Here is a 20,011-nt window from a genome sequence, read left to right on the forward strand (position 1 = left end):
TAATAGTAATACAATAGTTAATCATATGCTTCATTTCTTCACAGTTCACTGTAAATCTTAGCTTTAAAGAAAATTCAGTTTTTATGCAAGAATGTATGGACACTTTGTCTCTGAATTCAGCAGAATCCTGAACATAATGTTATGTAGTCGTTCTAAATGAAGACCCTCTATAATGTTTTGCTGCATTTCTAGATGCCGCTTTTCAATATGAGGCAAGACCTACAGCACGTCATATGCCAAAGGAATCTTACTGTCAACACTAATGAGTTTTTACATCGGTGTCTTAGTTGTATGTTAGCTATTCAAAAATCCGATAAAGAGGAATTGCAGCAGACTACAGCAGTATAAAGGCCTATAGCCATAGTAAGGGATATGACTAGATTTGCATCTGTTTTGGTCTTTAAGCAGGAAAGCTCTCTTAAGAGCAACCCACAAATTCTCCAGAATAATCTACTGGCCTGCCCACGGGTCTGCGTTAACTCTCGTTAGCGTCAGTGGGACTGGTGAGCAGGGGCTGAGAGCAGAAGGTTTGTACTTGGATTTTCCCTAGCGCTATTCAGGACCTCCCCGAGGTCACGAGAACCGCACACCAGCTCGCGATGCGTGCTTCCAGTGGCTTGGCTCTGTGGGGATGAGAAGGCTTCACCTCTCTCAGAATGATGTTTTCCAGGTCCCTCCAGGTGCTGTTTTTCCAGTACCCTCCCTGCAGGCACCTCAGCTGGCTTTGGGCATCTACACCGCTTCAGTGTAAACCCTTGCTCATCGTGCTGGCCAAAGGGAAACACTTTCCAAAGCCCATCTCCCCAGTGCTGTCGAGCCTGTTCACGTGACTCCATGGATTAACTTAGTTCAAAAGCATAAATACTTTCCTCCTCTCTCTCTATCACCTGTGTCATTTGCTGGCTGAGTGACGACTTTTTTTTTTTGGGTCTCCAATAAAATGCAGAAGCCTCAGATTACCAAAACAGCTGCACATGCTTTGTCTGGGTTAATGCATTTAAGTCAGGCTCCAGGGTCTGGGTAAGTGCCAAGATCCTGGATCAGCTGCTTTACCGGAATTATGCTGCTGTAATGGAGCCCTGCATTATTGTGTTGCAATTATTTTGGCTTGCAGCTGGCTGTTCCCTCTATATTTTTACTGAAGTGAGATAAAAGGATTTTGTCTTAAAAATAGAATTTTCTTTTCTCAATCTTACAGAAGCTTTGAGTTACATACGGTGTCTGTAAGAGGTGCCCCTCCTTTTATCTTCAGATTTATATTCAAGGAGAAGAACAAATAATTTTTGTAATAGTTTTTGAAGAACAGGAACAGTGCTAAAAGGTTTCAAAACATAAAATAAAAGTATATTGAAATGAGAATAAAATAAGTGATTAAAGTGTCGTGTAATAACATGGGTTTAGGTTCTCAGCAAGAACAGGTTTATTTCCAGCATCAAGCCACTTAGCAGTAGCAAGTTGTTCTTAAAGCTGTCCCTATAATTTGGAAATCCTTTGTATAGACAAGTAAAAGAATAGATCCAGATTTTAAACTGAAGAAAAATGTTTCCCCAACCTTGAATCTCCTATATTTATATCTATTCGAGCTCTTTTTGATGCCTATTTATATACATTTCTTGTCAAATAACGGCGCTCTCAGGGTTCTCCAGTTGATAGCGAAAAGTAAACTGAATGCAATCATTTATCTTTGAACTGTTCAACTGTGCCCTTCTTCATGTTCTTGTTAATAATGCCAGGTCTCCCAGGAGCGCTCTCATGCAATTTTATCACATAAGCTTTTTGTTTGACCTTACCTGCTGTTCCCCTGGAACACAGAGGGGGAAAAAAAGAAGCCAAAATGTCATCCTGCCGTAATTAAAATTTTAGTCTCAGAAGGTGTTACAGTATGTGATTTCATTAGGTATATAATGAAAGTATTTAATCATAGTGCTTATTTGTCTGGGCCTTCTTACTTGGTAGTGAGGTCACTGAGTTCTAAAACAACTCTTTTAAGGTGTGGAAAAGTAACTGAGGGATGGGGGTGGATCTTAAAGTGATTCATAAATTCATTGTATCCATGATTTTGCATGTTTGGGTGAGGAGGTAGAAGGCTCTAAATAACAGTTCAGTGCTCTTTGCGAAAACCTTTTTCCCCCACGGGACAGTGAGCGTGCATATAAATGGTTTTTTAAAACACAGTGCTATGTTTTTGCTGGAGACAGTGCCGTGTCTCCAGCAGTTGGAACTTGGCATCATAGAGAAAGGGTTAAAGAAAAGGCAATGGGTGTTTCTTTGGTGCTGACGGGTAAGAAGCTCTAAATCTCATGTGTGATATGCAGTGTTACTTTCATCATTTCTAATCGGCATAATCTAAACCACCATAACAGGAGGCTTTCTACCACCCAGATGAGGCCATTTGTTTTATGCAGTGACTGTTCGTGAGGAAAAGCCTGTGCACAAAGCACCCTCTCTTAGGTTTTGTAAGGATGTACCTTATTCCAGCTTATATAGGACAAGCAGGTTAAAAAATAGATTTGGGAGGCCCGGATCCTGCACATCTTTTGAACTGGGAGGGTTTGCATTGCTAGGGGAGCTGTGTTATTCCCCTGATTTTTTTTCCATTTTGTTAGCAGTTGGCCGTGTTGTCTCGAGTAGCACACGAAACCATCCATGCTTTGGATGCTCTGTGCCTTGGGTTTCTTCCAGCCCCCGGGGTTGCAAAACAAGTAAAACCAGGATTTCCTATAGCTTTCTGAGAAAGAATAAATGAAGAGGACAAGGAGGGGCAGTTCAGCTAGATAAGGCAGATCCTGCTCTAGCTGTTGGACAGAACTAGCTAGCCACATGGGGGATTTCAGAGATGTTAATCCACAAAAAAATTTCTTGTGTGTCAGGGTATTTTCATCAGCAGTTTTTACCAAATCCAACAAATAAGTCGTGCTGAAATAATGCAAAATTGCAGCAAATTTCCAAATTTGATTTCTTCTTCTTCTGAAGCTGGACTAAGATGTTTTGCACTATGGATTTTGTGGGATTTGTAGCTTTGTAAAGCAGAGAGAGAAAGGGGGAGGGGAAGACAGACAAGCTGTCTTCTAACCAGTATTTTTCTTATTTCTTTTGTGGTAATAAATCTTACTGGCTCATATCTCTGATGCATATACCTCTTGCTGAGTTCCTTAATGCAGCTGAATATGGCTCTTTCTCTGTGGGTCTGCCAACAAATGTGGCTGTTGATCTGTTACCAGGTTTGGGAAGCATGAATCTGCTCTCAGCAAAGCTACGGCTAATTTAGGGACCAGGCAGCTACGATTCTGGCAGCAATTATGTGTTGAGACTCTAAGTTCAAAATCCTGCAGTTTTATAACCCCAGCTCTGCAGAGAATTATTCGAGTCACTGTCATTGTAATCAGTTTAGGAATATATTTACTGTGCTGTGTGTTTTCAGTGAATGTAACTGGAGTGCCATTAGCTAAAAATTGTTTTGATCTCGCACAACTTGAAAGAATCAATGTCATTAGTTTTAAATTTTGAAAACAAAACTAGCGTAATACCCCATGCTTTCCCCTGCAAGCTGTACTGCTGGAGCGGGATGTGCTTTTACCTGAAATGAAAGAAGCTAAACTGTAAGTCACTTATGTGAAAAGGCTTCTCTTGTTTTTGAGGGTCCAAGCCTGCGGAGTGCTGTGGGGAGAGGAGTCTGTGCTGCTGTGGTTATTGGCACATGTGCTGTTTTATGTGTGTTATAAGCCATCTCATACCTCCAAGTTATCTGTCCATTCTTAAGACTCCTTTATTTCAGGCATAGGTATTCTTGTTCTTTCCTTTGTATGTGTGTGAAAACTAAATAATTGCATGGTCTTATGTTTTGAGGGGAAAGGGATGGATTTGTAGCATTAAGTTATTATGTATTTGTCCTTCTAGCTCACATGGTATCCAGTTCACAACCATAAATTATCTGTGATGTCTTCAAGTGAAACACAAAGCCCAAATATCTTCCTAGGTCAAGACATTTTAATGTGTATTGCAGAGAGAAAGCAGACACAGTAGGAGTGGATTGATCAACTGCAGCAGATTTGGTTTGCAGCATGCCTTGGATTTTAGATCCAAGCTGAAACTACGAAGTTGTTTACAAAGTGTTTTGGATTCCAGCTGCACAAGATGCAGTTTAAATCTTCAGACTCGCACAGAAAATGACACACCAGCAGGGAGACATTAATCAGTGTGTCTTTTGTGGGAGTCTTCCAAACTGAAGACACTTTGGGGTAAGGCTAAAATCAAAATCAGCTTAAATTTATAGCTTAATTTTATGTTTTCCATGAGAAATTTAGTCCATCATTTGTGGTGAAACCGGCCAGGTAATGACCAACTGCATAATGAAAAAAAAAAAAAAAAAAAAAAAAAAAACAACAAAAAAAACCCCACAAAACCAAAACGATTTCCTCACCAGCCACCCAAATCTAACATGTAACACCCGGACATGAGAAGTCAGTCTGAGCAAAACGCCTTGGAGCAGCACTCCTCTAGAGCGAGCAGTACATGAGGAGATTCTGTAGCTGGTAATTACGATGTTCATGGAGGAGGTGAAATATCTGGTTGCAATCCAGTACTTGAGTATCTCGCATGAAGTAAGGACCGTCGGCAGGAGGGACGGACAGACGCCTGTAGCAGGGAGGGCTTTGTGCTGGCTGCTAGAAACCCCTTGCCTCGAATTCCTGCTCTCAGTTGTGCTGGGAAGGGATTTCAGTCTGCGCCTCCCACAGCTTGGCCAACTGTCCTAAACACAAGACTCCCCAACCTTACTTCCTTTCTTCGTATTTTACAGATAACATTTAGGGTCTGTTTGAGAATCAAAAGGTTCTTTGTGTCAAGACAAAGTGTTTGATCTTGCCGAACTGCTTGCTTCATTTTTTTTCTTCCTTCCAGTTTTGCAAGTACTTTGGGATGGACCAACTCAGAGCTTTTGGCAAATAAGTGAGTTGCCAAAAACTTTACCAAACTTACTGATGTGTGCATGACTGAATTACAGTTTTACAATGACATTTTTTCTTCTCTGATTAGTAACTTATGGGCATTGTAAGTTTCTGTGATTATGGAGTAAAAGCTACATCCAGCCACTTTAATACTTTACCCATAGCTTATTTTAAAAAGTAAAGGAAAACGTAGCCTAGCAAAATTGTGGGAATAGATACTGAGCATATTCTTCAGCCTACAAAACCTACTGAGTGCTACTCCAGCCAGGGCAAAGTAAACTAAAATAGGCCATAAATAGCCCTTAGAATATCCACTATATACAGGTGAACTTTCTGCTTGTGGAGTGAATTGGGTGGCATTACCAGTATGTGATCAAAGGAAGCAGACTGGGAAGAGGATCCTGTCTCACATGCAAAAGATTAGTCATTTCCTTGGAAGATAGGAAAAATGTTACGAGCTAGCTGGCTAACATTTTCGTAAGTATTTCAGGTCTGGAACCTGTAATTTAATGCCGTGAATAATACTGGACACAGCACACTCCAATCATATCTTTATTCCCAGAACTTCTTATTAAACTGATGAATATCTTCTAGCAAGCTGTCCATCCTTGTTTTAGAGATTTTGGGTGATAGCAAATGTGCTTCCTCTCTGGGTAAATTGCCCCCTTGATAATTACAGGGTCTGTTGAAACTTTGAAATTTATTTCTAATCTGAACAGTTCTAGGTTTACCTTCCAACCGTGTAATTTTATTATACCATTTTCTATTCTGTTCAAGAATTATCTACCAGCAGATACCTCTTCATCTTTTGAATAAATTGAGCAGAGTGAGCTCATTAGGTCTCCCAGGAAGAGGTGCACTTTCTGACCTCAGATCACTTTTGTAGCTCTCTCCTCTGCCCTTTCCAGTTTTAGGGAATCTTCTGCAAAGGTAAGCCCCTGCGGCAAGTGCAGCACACGGGACCGGGTGCAGAATCTGCTGTTACGCTATTTTGAGTACATCGCAGGGTATTCCCTTGTGTCTGCACCCAGAGGTGGGGCTCGCTCCCCTTGGCTTTTCCCTGGGAGCTCAAATTCAGCCTTCTCCCCGGTGGCAGTTGCGGTGGAGGCTGAGCAGGTCCATAGCGGGCCCGTAGGGCAGAGCTGCCAGGCTGAGAAAGGCACTGCAGTAGTTGTGGAGCAGGCAGGAGTGTGGCCAGAGCTGCACAGCCTTGCACACAGCCCAGTTAGCCCTGCCGAGGTTTCCCTTCTGAATTTCTTTTGGGCTTTGCTTGCCTGAGCTGCTGCAGCGTGTTGCCAAGGTCGGCTCGGCTTCTCCCAGCACCACACTGAGTGAAGCGGGAAGGGAGCAGATCAGCTCTCAAATCATGTCATATCAAAACCACTGTGAATTTATACATTTCCATCAGATGGGCTTAGATGCAAGGACTCTGTTTAAGTGGTGAGAGTACAATAAGAGTACAATAAGATTTGCAGTTCAGGGACTCGTGCCAGACTGCCGCGCTCGTCAGCCGAAGTGCTGATTACTCTTTACCCAGAGTGCTGATACACATTTTACAAAGCTATCTTCCTAATATATGCTTCAAATCTGAAATGAGCAGTGAAACAGTCCCTCCAAACATGGATGTGCCATTCATGAAGGGTCTATGCTGAGGCCGGTAGAGCACCAGATATGCTTTAATTACAGCTCTGGGTGACATTACTGGCAGAGGTGTAAGACCACTGCCTTTTATCTTTATGTTTATCCATAGCCTCATCAAGAAATTAAAACATTTGTGGGTCTTCCATGCAGTCTTTCTTCCCCTGGGGTGTTTAAGTTAGCTGACTATCAGCATGGTGATGCAGGCTGTAAAGGTTCAGAGAATTACCTTGATGGTATGACGGCCTCTTTCATTTTGACTGCAATCCAAGGCTCATTTTTCTTCTGAGGCGTTTACTGAAATTCTGTGCACGATTTGTTCCTCTGGTTGTTTAACAATGTCTCTCATGTTTGCCCTGATTTAAAAAATCCTCCTTTGTAGCAGAGATAACATAGAGCAGGATGATATAATTGCAGTAAAGAGGCCCCGGAGCTTGCAGTAATAGGATGGTTCATCTGATGTGTACTGCCATTAGAAAATAACCCACGTATGTATGTTCTCAGGGGACAGTAAAGAGGCTTTTAAGGATTACACTTTATGTAGTATGAAAGCTAATGAGCAAAAGAGCAAGTATGAAGAAAACTATTGCTGCAGAAAGCATGGTGCCTCTTCCTGTTCTCACTCGTTTCCTGACACCTGCGTAGCTCCAAAACATCCATCTCTGCCCAGCCATGCATGGCTTTTCGTGCACTGCAGTCGGTTCCCAAGCCTCTTGAGAACACTGTATCATTTTCTTTTCACTGAAGAATAGATAGCATGTCGAAAGCATGCCAGAGCTGAGTTGAGGATTGAAACTGCTGTGTGTATACAAAATAAACAGTTTGGGGGCAATAGTGATCTCTGATAGTCTGTGCCCTCAAAAAAAAAAAAAAAAAAAAGATTTGCTAGAATGATATAGTTTCATGAGCGTTGCTGAAAGGTTGATGTACTAAGACTATCAGTTATGCAGAGTCTCCATTCTCCCATCTCCATTCTTTTCCTGGCCAGCGTGCAAAAACATATGAAGACATCCACACGCAGTAAACACTGAAGGATCTGTTTCAAATGTTATGTGGCATGCAGAGTCAGAGTTGCAAAGTTTGGGCTGTGGAGGTGGAAGATTCAGAACAGTTGGCTTCTGATATTAACAACTTCTTGTTCAAATGGATTGCCATGTAGAGTGCCAATTCCTTCCCCTTGCATTTGTGCAGAAACAGAAGCCATCTAGCAGAACGGACTTGGGCTGCTTTGTTTTTTCACAGCATTTTCCTCTTGCTTATAGAGCTTGTTGTAGATAAAGAAATGAATTCACATTTTCATAATCTGTACCCTCTCTGCACTATTGTAATATATTTTTGTACCTTGGCAGGTTTTTATGTTCAATGGAATGGATGAACTTGCATCTTTTTTCATACATTTAGCATAGTAAAGGGTCAGACTTCGCTGTCAGGTAAAGGGAAGTGGCTTCGCTTGAGTTGCAGAGCCTCGGAGAGGAAGCTGAATTTTGACCAAATGCTCTACTGGAGTTCTGCAGCAAGGTCTGACATCCATAACTTCATTATATTCCAAAGGGTGCTAACAATAATTAAAAAGAAGTCCAAGCATAGTAAGTGAGGAAGAGATGACAGCCAAGCACCTTTGCAAGGATACAAGCAGGCCAGTAACCTTCTTAAACATCCCTGTTTCCACCCACAAGTCAAGGGAGCTAGTGCTCAAGAGACTGCAGTACCTCTTTCTGGGCCAAAGAAATTACTTGATTTCCCTTAATGTCAAAGAAGGTTCAGGAGACAACGTGATCTGATTGCTACCTTAATACCTCTTTGCTCCCATCTAATCACATTGGAAGTGTGTTAGAGTGAACGTGAAGTTATTTTTTCTGCTTGTATTGAGGCCCCTCTGTGTGGTCAGAGCATTGTAAAGGGCTCGCAGAGGGAGTAGGAAAGAGGTCTTCTCCTGACTCCCAGGGGTGTAAGCAGGACTCTACGTGTTGGGACAGGGCTGAGGGGTGCGCATGCCCTATGGGCAGAGAAATTGCTGAAGTCCTTGAAGAGTATAAAGATTGTTAAAATAATAATCCATAACCTAGTGGACCTCAGTTCTTAACTCTTCCCTTTTTTCTATTCCTACACGTAAAACATGGAGTGATTGTGCCATGTACTAAGCAGTGTTTGCTAATATAGGGGAGATTTTCAGGGCAGAGGTACATGTTATTGTAATACCCCCATGAGATGTTCAGCATATGGGTAGATATGTTCAGCATAAGGGTAGATACTTAGTCATTTCCATAATTTTTTGTTTCAGTTTGATAGTCATGTCTGTATTGGGCAATAAGTTTGTCGTAGTTGGAGAATTTGGAACACAAAACTGAGGTGAAGAGACAGCTGTATGTTCAAACATACAACAGAGTATCACCAGTAATCTGACTAAAGTAATGGTAATGCAATTACATTTACTAGAGATAACAGAAGGGCTTCTCTCTATTTGACCCCAGTGGTGTCTTGTCTGTCTGTCTGCAGAGCACCAGTCCACCACCCTGTGCCAGTGCATCACGGTCCAACTCTGTGAGCCCAGATCCGATGTTTGATTGCATTCCCCAACTTAGTGTCACTTGATCCCTGGTCCACCATCAATCTATCGTTCATTACAACATCTAGGACTTACTTTGACAACTGCAAGTGACATGAGATGAATTATCTGTTGCTGCTTCTGCTGTCAGTTGACTCCTCTCTGCTTAAACTTCCAGTCTTGCAAATACCAGAATAGTAGTGCTAAATTTTTTATTTCTGTCCTTTCTCCCCCCTTCCCCCCCCCCCCCCCCCCCAATTGGTATACAGGAGCAGAAGAGGACTTGCAATTTTATTATTGCTGTATAAGCCTTCTGTAAACTCAGTTATAGCACTTCTGATGTTGGTAATTTTTGTGACTAAAAAATATGCTGACACTGTGTTTGTGCATAGGAAAAGAGCAAATTTGAATGTATAATAATCTGGTGCATTTGGGAGATGTTTAATGCTATACCCCAGCCAAGTTAATCAGTCATGGAATTAATTTTTTTTTTTATTTTGCTCAGTTGACTGGAGACATTAATCTCATATCTGTGGAAAGGCATCTTTAATGCCAAAAAATTGATCAGAGATATCTGACATTTCTCTGGCATCAGAAAAGATTTTGAAGGAAAGCTATCAGTTGACAATAGGCTGGCAGAAACAGAGGCATTGGTTACTTTATTTTTCTTACATAATGAAGAAATACCCAGGTGATGATTTCCAATTCGTGAAGTATATTGAACCGTGTACTGTATTCATGAATATAAATTGAGGAGACGTGACACACATTTTTTCATATAAAAATAACACAGTATTGCTCTTTCTGATAATTCTTCTTTGCCTGAAATATGCTTATTCTGAGAACATCACTACAGAGTTAACAGTGCACTGCATAACTGCATGTTAAAAAATACGAGTGCTAAAGGACAGGGAATGTCTTAAGGAGAAATTATTCATAGATTTATAATGACTGTGGCTGGCTGCATTTTTCAAGGACAGGATCTTTCTGCATCTTCCTTTCCTTTCCTTTCCCACTCTTTCTGCAAAATCCTTCACCTCTAAATAGTAGCATCGCCCAGCCAGCCTGCTTCCATCCGGCGAGACTAGTTCTCGGGCTGGATCGTGTTGCTGCCAAGCAGCGCACCGCTCGCGCTTCGCTTCCCATCCACGCTTCTGCCTCATTAGCGGCTTTGCCCTCCAGATCATCCAGACTTTGCCCATTTCTCACTTGGTCCTAGAGGAGCCGTCCCAGCAGAAAACCTGCAATGTTGTGGTGACTTTGAACACAGAGCCAATCGCAGGTTGAAACAGAAGCATCAACTTCTCATCCCTGGGCAGTCACTTGTGTGTCGGCAGTGTTCACACTGAGCAACGGGGAGGACCAGACGCTCCCTAATTTATGATTTTCCTCTTTTGCCAAACACGAAACTAGTAGGGTGGAATATGACCCTTAATATGCTCTAATCGTATAAAAAGCCTTGCAAGGAGGAGCCAGTGTGTATACAGATGTTCTTCTTGATTAAATAAAGCCTCCTCTGTTTACATCATGCTAGGGAGCTGCACTACAAGAAAGGTAAGAGGGTAAGATGAGAAACGTGACCTGAAAGAAAACTACCAGATTAGACTGTGAAGGCCAAATGCTGATGTCCTTGAAGCCAGTGGGAGTTTTGCCTCTGAGGAAGTAGCCAGAAGCCAGTAGCACCCTGTCTTGAATCACAGAATCACAGAATCACAGAATCATATAGGTTGGAAAAGACCTTTAAGATCATCGAGTCCAACCATAAACCTAACACTGCCAAAACCCATCACTACACCATGTCTCTAAGTACCTCATCCAAACGTCCTTTAAATACCTCCAGGGATGGCGACTCAACCACTTCCCTGGGCAGCCTGTTCCAATGCTTGATAACCCTCTCGGTGAAGAAAAATTTCCTAATATCCAGTCTAAACCTCCCCTGGCGCAACTTGAGGCCATTTCCTCTTGTCCTATCACTTGTTACCTGGGAGAAGAGACCGACCCCCACCTCTCTACAGCCTCCTTTCAGGGAGTTGTAGAGAGCGATAAGGTCTCCCCTCAGCCTCCTTTTCTCCAGGCTAAACAGTCCCAGCTCCCTCAGCCGCTCCTCATAAGACTTAAGTTTCATAAGACTTGGTTCAGGGCTTTACAATCCGGCGCCATTCAGGCATCCCTCAAGGTGGTCTCTGCAGCAGGGTTGAAGAGGATGAGGAAAGTGTGCTGCCCGCTCGTGTTAGCCTGCCAGGGCTGTCAGCTCACAGGCTTCATTTATTCCCCTTCGATTTTTCACTTCTAGTAACGTTTCTCTAGAAATAGAGCAACTTTTTAACAAAAGCGGGGAGAAATTACGGGATCACTTGCTGTTCCTTAGAACAGTTTTAATTTTGCCCTTACAAGCGACAGGGTATTTGAAGATGGCTTTCTTCTTCCAGGTTACCAGCCTGTCCTGCCGAACCAGCAGCAGGGGTTCCAGAGTCTCATGGGAATGCAGCAGCCGCCCCAAAGCCAGAACCTGATGAATAATCAACAGGGAAATCAGGTGCAAGGCATGATGGTGCAGTATCCAGCCATGTCGTCTTATCAGGTACTTGGAAGCCATAAAGAAAGACTGATTTTCTTGGAGAGTGCTTAATTGAATGAGGTTTTTCTGTCACAGAATGGTCTTTATTACTTCATTAGGACAGCGTGTGGCAGGAGGCCTCCTGATAAATACGCTTCTAAGTCAAATTGGTTTCTTTGCTTCCTGTTTACGTATTCTTAGTACTCCCAATTTTCATTCTGAATTGGGAATACTCTAAATGAACTATTTATTACAGCCTGCAGTGTGGGTAGAGTGTCACAAAGGATGAAGGAATTACACTTCTTCCTGTGAAGAAAGCAAATTAAAAAAAATAAAAGACAGAACATTGTTCATTTTTTTTCCTAATGCAATATTGTTTCCTGTAATGAAGTTGAGGGCTTTGCCTGATCCAGTTACAAATACTCATCTGTGGAGACGCCTGCCAAGGATCTCACCATGTCTGCTATAACAAGCTGTAGCCAGATAAATTTTTGTTTATTGGGTTTTGGGGAGAGGGAAGTGGCTTGATTTTTACCAAGTCCCTAAATTACTCAGACATATTTCCCCAGCTTTGTGCCTGGATTCTGTGAGATACACCAAGAGCCTGTGAGAGCCTACGGGGTGGCCTGTGGTTATGTTTCCTCCTGGTCCCTCTGGAAAGTTAAGAAACTAAATGACATCCAATTCATTTTAATAGTTTGGACTGATTGAGCAGCCATTCATCTTTTCCCTTGGCTTCTCTAAAAACACTACAGCAACCAAGATTGAAAAGGGGGAATTGCTTGTGGGTAAAATTTTCCCCTTACGTCTTCAGAATTACTATACCGATAATGTGTTTTAAAGGATAATGATCAGGTTAAAGGTTTAGACGTTTTAGATGGCCTAGGTATACCAGGGTTGAGTCTTCTGTTTGCACTGATCCTGGAAATCTACATTCAACTAGATCATGATAGAGCCACTTACTAGACCCAGGAGCTGAGAGATTTCTCTCTAACCCTTCTCCAACAGAAGATGATCTTCAGGGATGAGAACAGTTCTGAGCAGCAGAGAATGACACATTTTGGCAAGAACATGTTGTATACTCAAATTCAGCTAGAAGGAAGATAGGAATGCTTGGGACCGACTTTAATTTGTTAAGTAATTACTATTTTTTTCCGACGTGTTTCTGTATTCCTACCTAGGTGCCAATGACCCAGGGTTCTCAAGGATTGCCGCAACAATCATATCAACAACCAATCATGCTACCTAATCAATCAGGTCAAGGAACACTTACAGCCACTGGAATGCCTGTCTACTGTAATGTCATACCTCCTGCCCCACAGAGCAACCTACGGTTGATTGCCCCACACTGCCCCTCCAATAACGTTCCAGTTATTTCCGCCAGCTGCAGGACAAACTGTGCGAGCATTAACAATGCAGGGTGGCAGGTCAAGTACTGACACTGTGGCTTAGTGTGGATATATGAGGATAGCGGTGCATTATTTGACAAATAACTCATGGCCTTCAAATGAAGAGGAACACAACAGGAGAATCAGTTGAGGACATAAGAACTGACTATGCTCAAGTGATTTGCTGCTGGAAAAATCTGTAAAAAATAAAAATAAAAATAAAATAAATTTTGAAAAAAAAAAAAGTTTGCTGGTTAATGGTGCATATTTTTGTCATGTCTGCTAGGTATGCCTTTATAGCTTAGCTAGTGACATGAATTCATTGAGGTAAGATTTTTTCCTACCACTGAACACCACTGTGTAGATTGTAATATCCCCGATTCGGATTAGTTTTGTACTTTGTGTTGAGTTTGTGAAGCTAAAAGTATTTAAAAATATAATAAAATCACATTGTACCAAAGCTGTAATGGAAATGAAAAAAAATGAAAACAAAAAAGAATTACTGAATGGAAGGAATAATTTATATACACTATAGAGTTTTTTTATGGATATATACTGTATTGTAGTGCTTAATCACAATAAAGCTATTTGACCTCATGGAGAAAGGTCATGTTTCTACCACCTGCTTGGTCTCCTCTCTGTTTCTGAGTGAGTGAACTTCCCTTTGGTTCTGCATTGCCTTGTTTCAGGTGAAGCTAAGTGGGGAATGATGCTTAATGGGCCTATGGGAGTTTGATGAGAAGGCAACATACCTGTGTCGTAGCATGCAGTACCATAACAGTTAGGACCACTTAGAAATTGTAGCGTAGACACCCAGAAAGTTTTCAATGAATGATGTACCAGATCATCTTAAACTAAGTTTGTGCTTTTCCAATCCCTAGGACCAGTAACGTTACAAACACAATTCGCCACTGCTACAAGCCTCTACTCATTCATACCTCTTCAAGAGGTCATACAACAGTTGTATGTAAGAAGACATATATGTCCCACCATATCACATCCACTGGCTGGAAGATCAGTTGCTACTGATGTAGCAACCACGGTACCCAGCAATTCTTCTGCTACGTAAAGATACTTTACCCAATTATTGGTACTCCAGCTATAAAGCCATTTTGCAACAAAAAGATGACAACCCAAGAATCTAGTCCATCATGTTCAAGTAGTGGGGATGAACAATATATTTGGGGGTTTGGCTCTTAAAACATGCAGCACAACGGTTTGCCAGAAATTTTTAGAACTTTTTTTTTAATTCTTGTGACGTTTCTCATTATGTCCCTGTTCACACAAATTCCCAGCTTGTTCTGATAAATTATTCTTCATTCATAAATGCTGCATGGAGTTCCTCATTCTGCTTCAATGGTGACAATGTTTGAGTCACAAATGTGTTTACCAGACAAAAGTCTGTGTAATTTTTCTCTTAAGCTGTATTTTTGATCAGTTTTGAACACCTTTAAAATAGGTAGGAGTTAAGCACTCCAGAATTATGCATACACATCATGAAAAGGCCCGAGATCCTTCTGTGGGTAAAATCTGTATGTGTCATAGTACAATTTTAGGTACACCCAAGATGACAGCAAGGGCCTTGTAGGCCCTTGACCATTGTTAATCTAGATGTGAAACAGCTTTTATTTTACCTTGAAGATGGGTGGCCTTTCCTTTACACACTTTAGCTGTGGAAGCAGGAACTGGAAGGGCTACAACCCATATTTAAAACAAACAGTTTTCTTTTCTATACGATGAACAGGTATCTTTCAGAGTTCAGTCTTTTTTTTTTTTACACGTGTCTTAAAGTGTGGAATCCAGTCCTATGGGATCATAAGAAAGCCAAACACTGAATTTTATGTAATGTAATCACAATTCGTTTGCTGAGAGACAGTCAAGAACATGAGCAGGTAAGTAAACACGATTCATGCTTCAATTAGAGGTGAAATGCCTTGGGAGAACATACCGATTGATTTCTTTTTTTTCCTTTTTTAAAATCAAGATACTGCATTTGAATTTTGCCTGTGACCCTGAGCTCTCATTTCAGATGCCCTGCGTTGTATGGCTTATTTCCTTTTAATGTTTTATACACTATGGAGGTTTCTCTCCTAGCATTACTATAATTGCACGTAATTGGGTTTACTGCTGTTGAATGACTGACGGCTGAATGAATGGCTGTCCTTCTCTGTCAAGGCTCCAGGGTCCAGCAGGAAGGAGCTGCAGGTGACCTTGCGCAGGACAGGTTGCGTGTAGCCAGGCTGAACGAGCGGGGAGGGGGGACAAATCTCTGTGTACGCGGTGTCTGGAGTGACGAGACCCTTTGGGTAATCACTATATTTAAGTCCTGTTTCTTCTCTTCTCTGAAGGACTACTGTTACCTTATTGAGCTTCCTTCTTGTCAGAGAACTATGAATGAATTGCCTGGTGAAAAATATCTGCCCTCGGTATCATAGATCGATGGCAAACTGGGATGTAGATGCTCTCAGTAGCGATGGGGAAGGGAGTCAAAAAGCAAAGCCTAGGAATCTTGCTTCTGTAAAGATACAATTTCCTCGTGTCCTTGTGCCTCTTTTTGCCATATCCCCTTGGCAAACAGCATATCCCATGACTGACCGTGGCCATGAATTCCCGTGATTTACCTGTCTCTGCCCATTCAATGCCCAGCTCGTGTAAAACATGCAGATAGCTGTGGGAGCAGGGATCCCGCTGACTGACTTCTCTCAGCCTTGTGGCAGCAGCACCTACCTGCACATTCGTGCACCTTCCTGCTAGAATGAGACTTTAACTTTTTATGTAAAATTGAGCAGTTTCATGAGAAGGTCACAGCCACCCACTCCAAAATGGCCTACATCCTCTGATTGTCTCGCTCTCCAAAGAGTTTGAATCTCCTTAGGCATAAAAGGAAACGGAATCTGATCTCCCTCGGCTTTGGAGAATGCCCTAATTATTAAGGTATCATATACATGAGGGAGACATCTCACGTGGTGGTGCGCATATTTGCTCTACGCTGGAAGAATTTATATTTGAAGACAATTAAGTAATTCTGTTTCTATATCAAGTGAAGCACAAAAATTATTCTCTAATTTTATTTTTTTAATCATACAATATTTTTAAGTCTTTCTCCTAAACTTCTTGTTCATTAAAAATATTCTGAGCTGGATTGCTTAGCAGCCTTGTGAAGGTTAATTATGCACAAGCAATGCTTTTGTGCTAAGAGCTGTTTGCTTTAGTTGATAATAACTGAAATATTTTTTTTCAAGTGGCTTTTGGTATATAATCTGTTATTTTGTGTCAAAAGTCCTGGCTTTTCTGAGCATCAGGTGTAGTTGCTACTGAGAGTGTTGTTTATAGTATTTTGTCACTGACTTAAGAGATGCTAATTGAGGTAGGAATTACAGGAATAAACTGCAAGAGAGCACCTGAGATTAGCTTTCAAGCTGAAGAATAACAGGTGTTCTGGGTAAAGTTATGGATGGCTTGTTGAAAAGCAGTATTACATTTTTCCCTGGTTTTCATTTGGAGAGATCAGCTGCAAACCTGCACATGCTTAATGGAGCACTACATCTCAGTTCATCCTTGTGTTTTTAAGGAATAATTTTGGAGGCTGCAGATTTAGGGAACTAAGTCAAAAAAACCTTTGCCTTTTATGTTGTGGGTACTGTTTTACAAAAGATAGTTGTAAAGAGGAAGTGTAAGTAGAAGATAATGTTATAGCAAAGATATATGCTCCCCAGTACAGAAATTATCTCCATTGAACTCTACTAAATATATCCCTAGAGAAATGCTTTAAAAAGGTCCCCTCAAAGAGTGCTGTGTATATTGAGATAAAAAGCAGACTTCACAGTTCCCAAGGCTACATGGGTTTTTTTAACCCTAAGGGTGAATTATATGGGTGTGAATCAAGGCTCTTGCCATACCCAGGTTTTGCTTGCAAATCTATGCCAGATCATCTCCACCGTATTGAAAAACTGCTTTTATCTGCATGGAAAACAGATGCACGTTAAATCCTTTGGTAATTTATTTTTTAGGTAGTGGCCACTGGGCCACTGAGTGTGATAGGAAGACCAAGTGAATTGATAGCAGACAAGACTGGAAATTTTCTACTTAACTCCCGTTAACTTTGATCTCACCAGGATCAAATCTTATGCTTGTGGGGGAAAAGGGCTTCTGTGCATGTGTATCTCAGTAAAAATTTTTGTGACAGAGAGAAAAGAATCGGGGGTTTTTTCTAAAGCCTTTCAATTAAAAGCAAAGGTTTTACAAAATTTCTCATGAACCATGCTCCTGTTTTCCAAGCTAAGTGTTGCTGATTCACTGAGGGCACAATTTAGTCATGGGACACGATGTCAGGAGGTGGGTGGTCACAGTACAATCCTTAGATGTGCAAAATTTCATGCAGTTATTTGCACAACAAATGATCTTATCTAAGAACCAAGGAGGGAAAAAATTGACATTGAGATCAAACCTTAAATGGTAAATCTGGACAAATTCTGCCTGTGAGATAAAGACTTCTCAAATACATTACAGAATATGTCCACAGGGAAAAAAAAGAAATTACTTTCAACACCTCAGACTGTGCCACCCATTGTAAAGGCCAGGAGATCAGCCCTTAAAGTGAAGTGCTGGATATTTGTAAGCTTCCTATAAATAACAGTTTAGAGCAATTCACATGTACACTCTCAGTTAATCGCATTAACAGTATGTAAAATGGAGGCCAACCAGCATCCAGAATCTCCCTGACCCAAATTTTCAGTGGGGGTCAAGTCTTGACTACACTTAAGCTTGAGGTGAGGTTTCTGTCGCGCGGAGCAAGCAGGAATGCATTTGCACGAAGCTCTCATGCGGCACTTGAACCAAGCTCCTGTGTGCCTTAATGACCACTCTTTCATTTTGTTTCATCTGTACAGATGAAACACTGAGACATACAGCGTGCTGTAATTCAGAACTGCTTCAGGCGTCCACAGTGCTGCTTCCTACTGGGTGCATAAGCCTGTTGGGCAACATATTGCCATGACTAAGGGTTATGCACAGCTTGATGCTTCTTTTATTGGCATGGATATCAGAAAACCACACGTCATGGGGCTCACTGCCATCTTCCACTAGGCTGAAATTGTCAGGGACTGTTTCAGAAACTACAAAAGGGTCCAAATTATATGGAAGCACTCGGGTAAATCTGGATGCTTGGATAAATCCGGATCCTTCCTGCTGTCCTGGGGATGGAGAGGAGGAAAAAAAGGTCTGCTTTAAGTATTTCTTGAAGAGATTTTATCTTCCCAGTCCACTGGGACTTGAAGATTATATGTAGTTGGCATGTGGTTGAAGGAGTTAACTGCTGATGTGCGAATAAAGATGTTGCAGACATCAGAGCTGTCACACAGCAGTGGAATGAGCTCTGGACATGAAGCATTCATACAGCATAGGAAAAATTTTGATCTGAGAGTTGTTCTATTATTTATGCATGTGCTTCTATGCTCCCTGGACTGGGGCTGTATTTTTTAGAAAGCTGCCTTGCTCTAGAGCAGATGTTCTGTGGTACAGAACTAGAAACACTGCCCCTCTTTGCTTAAGAAATAATTGGGTTTTGGATCAAATTTTTTTTTGAGTGGGAAGGCTAATTGTCTGAACAGATGTATGTATCCGTTTAGCAAAAATGTCTGTTAGTGAGAGTAAGTAACATTATCCAAGTACAAATGTGTAGAGGGAAGCTGCAATTTTTTCAAACCACTCATCCAACACAGGACCCTTCTGGTATAACTGTAATTTATGACCATTCTTCTCATCAATAAAGCATGGGTTTTTTAAAAACAAGGGGTGAGGTTTAACTACTAAGGTACCAGTGGCTCTTTTAAAACATTTTTGTGCAAAGAAATACGCCTTTTTTGTGAGAACTGAAAATGTCTTCTGCATTCCAAAGCAGCAGAAATACCTGAGAGCAAGCTGCAGTGGCAAGGCCTTTTTGCTCAGCTCTGCTGCGGTGAGCTCTGTGGATGCTGCGAGACAGGTACAAGTGGCTAAAAGGGAAATTTTACTGCAATTTTTCCCTTTTCCCTTCTTCTTTGTGCTGCCCAGTTTTGCTCCATGTAAATAAGCCTGAACTGCTGGGAGCTGGGGTTAAAGGGGCTCTGAAACAGCGTACACAGAACGCAAATGGCTTGCAGATTCAGTGAGAGAGGTGTGATGGCAGCTAGTTTTTGGGAGCACGCAAGGAGGTTCAGAGCAGATAACGTGCTGCTGTATGCTTCGGGCACGTGTGCCGAGCCCCTGGAGATGAGCGTGGCAAAGTCTCTGAAGCTGCTGGCTAAAGCGGGAAGCCTGCTCTCGTGCTGGCTTGTGAAGGCACGCCAGCACCAGCGTGAGAGATGTGTGTGACCTGATACCAATGTGGCTTGCAAATGAAGTCATACCCTGGCTGCCGCCTTCTCTGTGCCTATTATGGACAGCGTTGTAGTGCTCTTTGTACAGCGGAAGCATGAAAAAGCCAGCTGTGGCCTTACACAAGGTGCCAGGGAGGGCATTTCTACTATCAGCAATATGTATAAGATCAGTAGAAAAAGGATGCTCTGGCACCCTTGAGATCCAGAAGGGAGATGAAACAGATGCTAATAACCACTCTATGGGACTGGTTCTGTGGGAGAGGACCAATCTTTTGAGCTCACACAGAAACACAGGCAGAAAAGGCACCATTAGAGATTCTCAGCCTGTGCTACCGACAAAGAATATTTCCCTTTGCTGCTGCTGCTGCTTTCATTAGAAGAAGAGCTATTATCCTCAGTTTTTCATGATAAAGACATATCCTTTACAGAGATCTGTGAGGATGCAATATTCTAGGGTGGAATGAATCACTCTCTGCAAGTCCCCGTTCCTCTCTCTATTGACAATAGAGCCGAGATAATTAGTGCAGCTTGACGTCTAACTTCTAGATGGCAAGAAGTGGGATAAATGATACCCAGGGCAC

At 41.8% G+C, this 20,011-nt stretch overlaps 1 protein-coding gene across 26 annotated transcripts in view; it reads left to right on the forward strand.

Moving 5' to 3' along the window:
- The window catches only part of ARPP21 (cAMP regulated phosphoprotein 21), a 205,695-nt gene extending 192,028 nt beyond the window's left edge, over positions 1 to 13,667 (forward strand). For all 26 annotated transcript variants that reach the window (XM_075493425.1, XM_075493428.1, XM_075493422.1 and 23 more), the window contains 2 exons: positions 11,559 to 11,710; positions 12,868 to 13,667. In XM_075493425.1, coding sequence (XP_075349540.1) covers positions 11,559 to 11,710; positions 12,868 to 13,125 — 410 coding nt within the window. In that variant the 3' untranslated portion in view covers positions 13,126 to 13,667. The remainder of the gene's footprint in view (positions 1 to 11,558; positions 11,711 to 12,867) is intronic.
- Positions 13,668 to 20,011: the final 6,344 nt, after the last annotated feature.

Source organism: Mycteria americana, chromosome 2 (assembly GCF_035582795.1).
Source record: "Mycteria americana isolate JAX WOST 10 ecotype Jacksonville Zoo and Gardens chromosome 2, USCA_MyAme_1.0, whole genome shotgun sequence".
Classification (NCBI taxonomy): Eukaryota; Metazoa; Chordata; class Aves; order Ciconiiformes; family Ciconiidae; genus Mycteria; species Mycteria americana.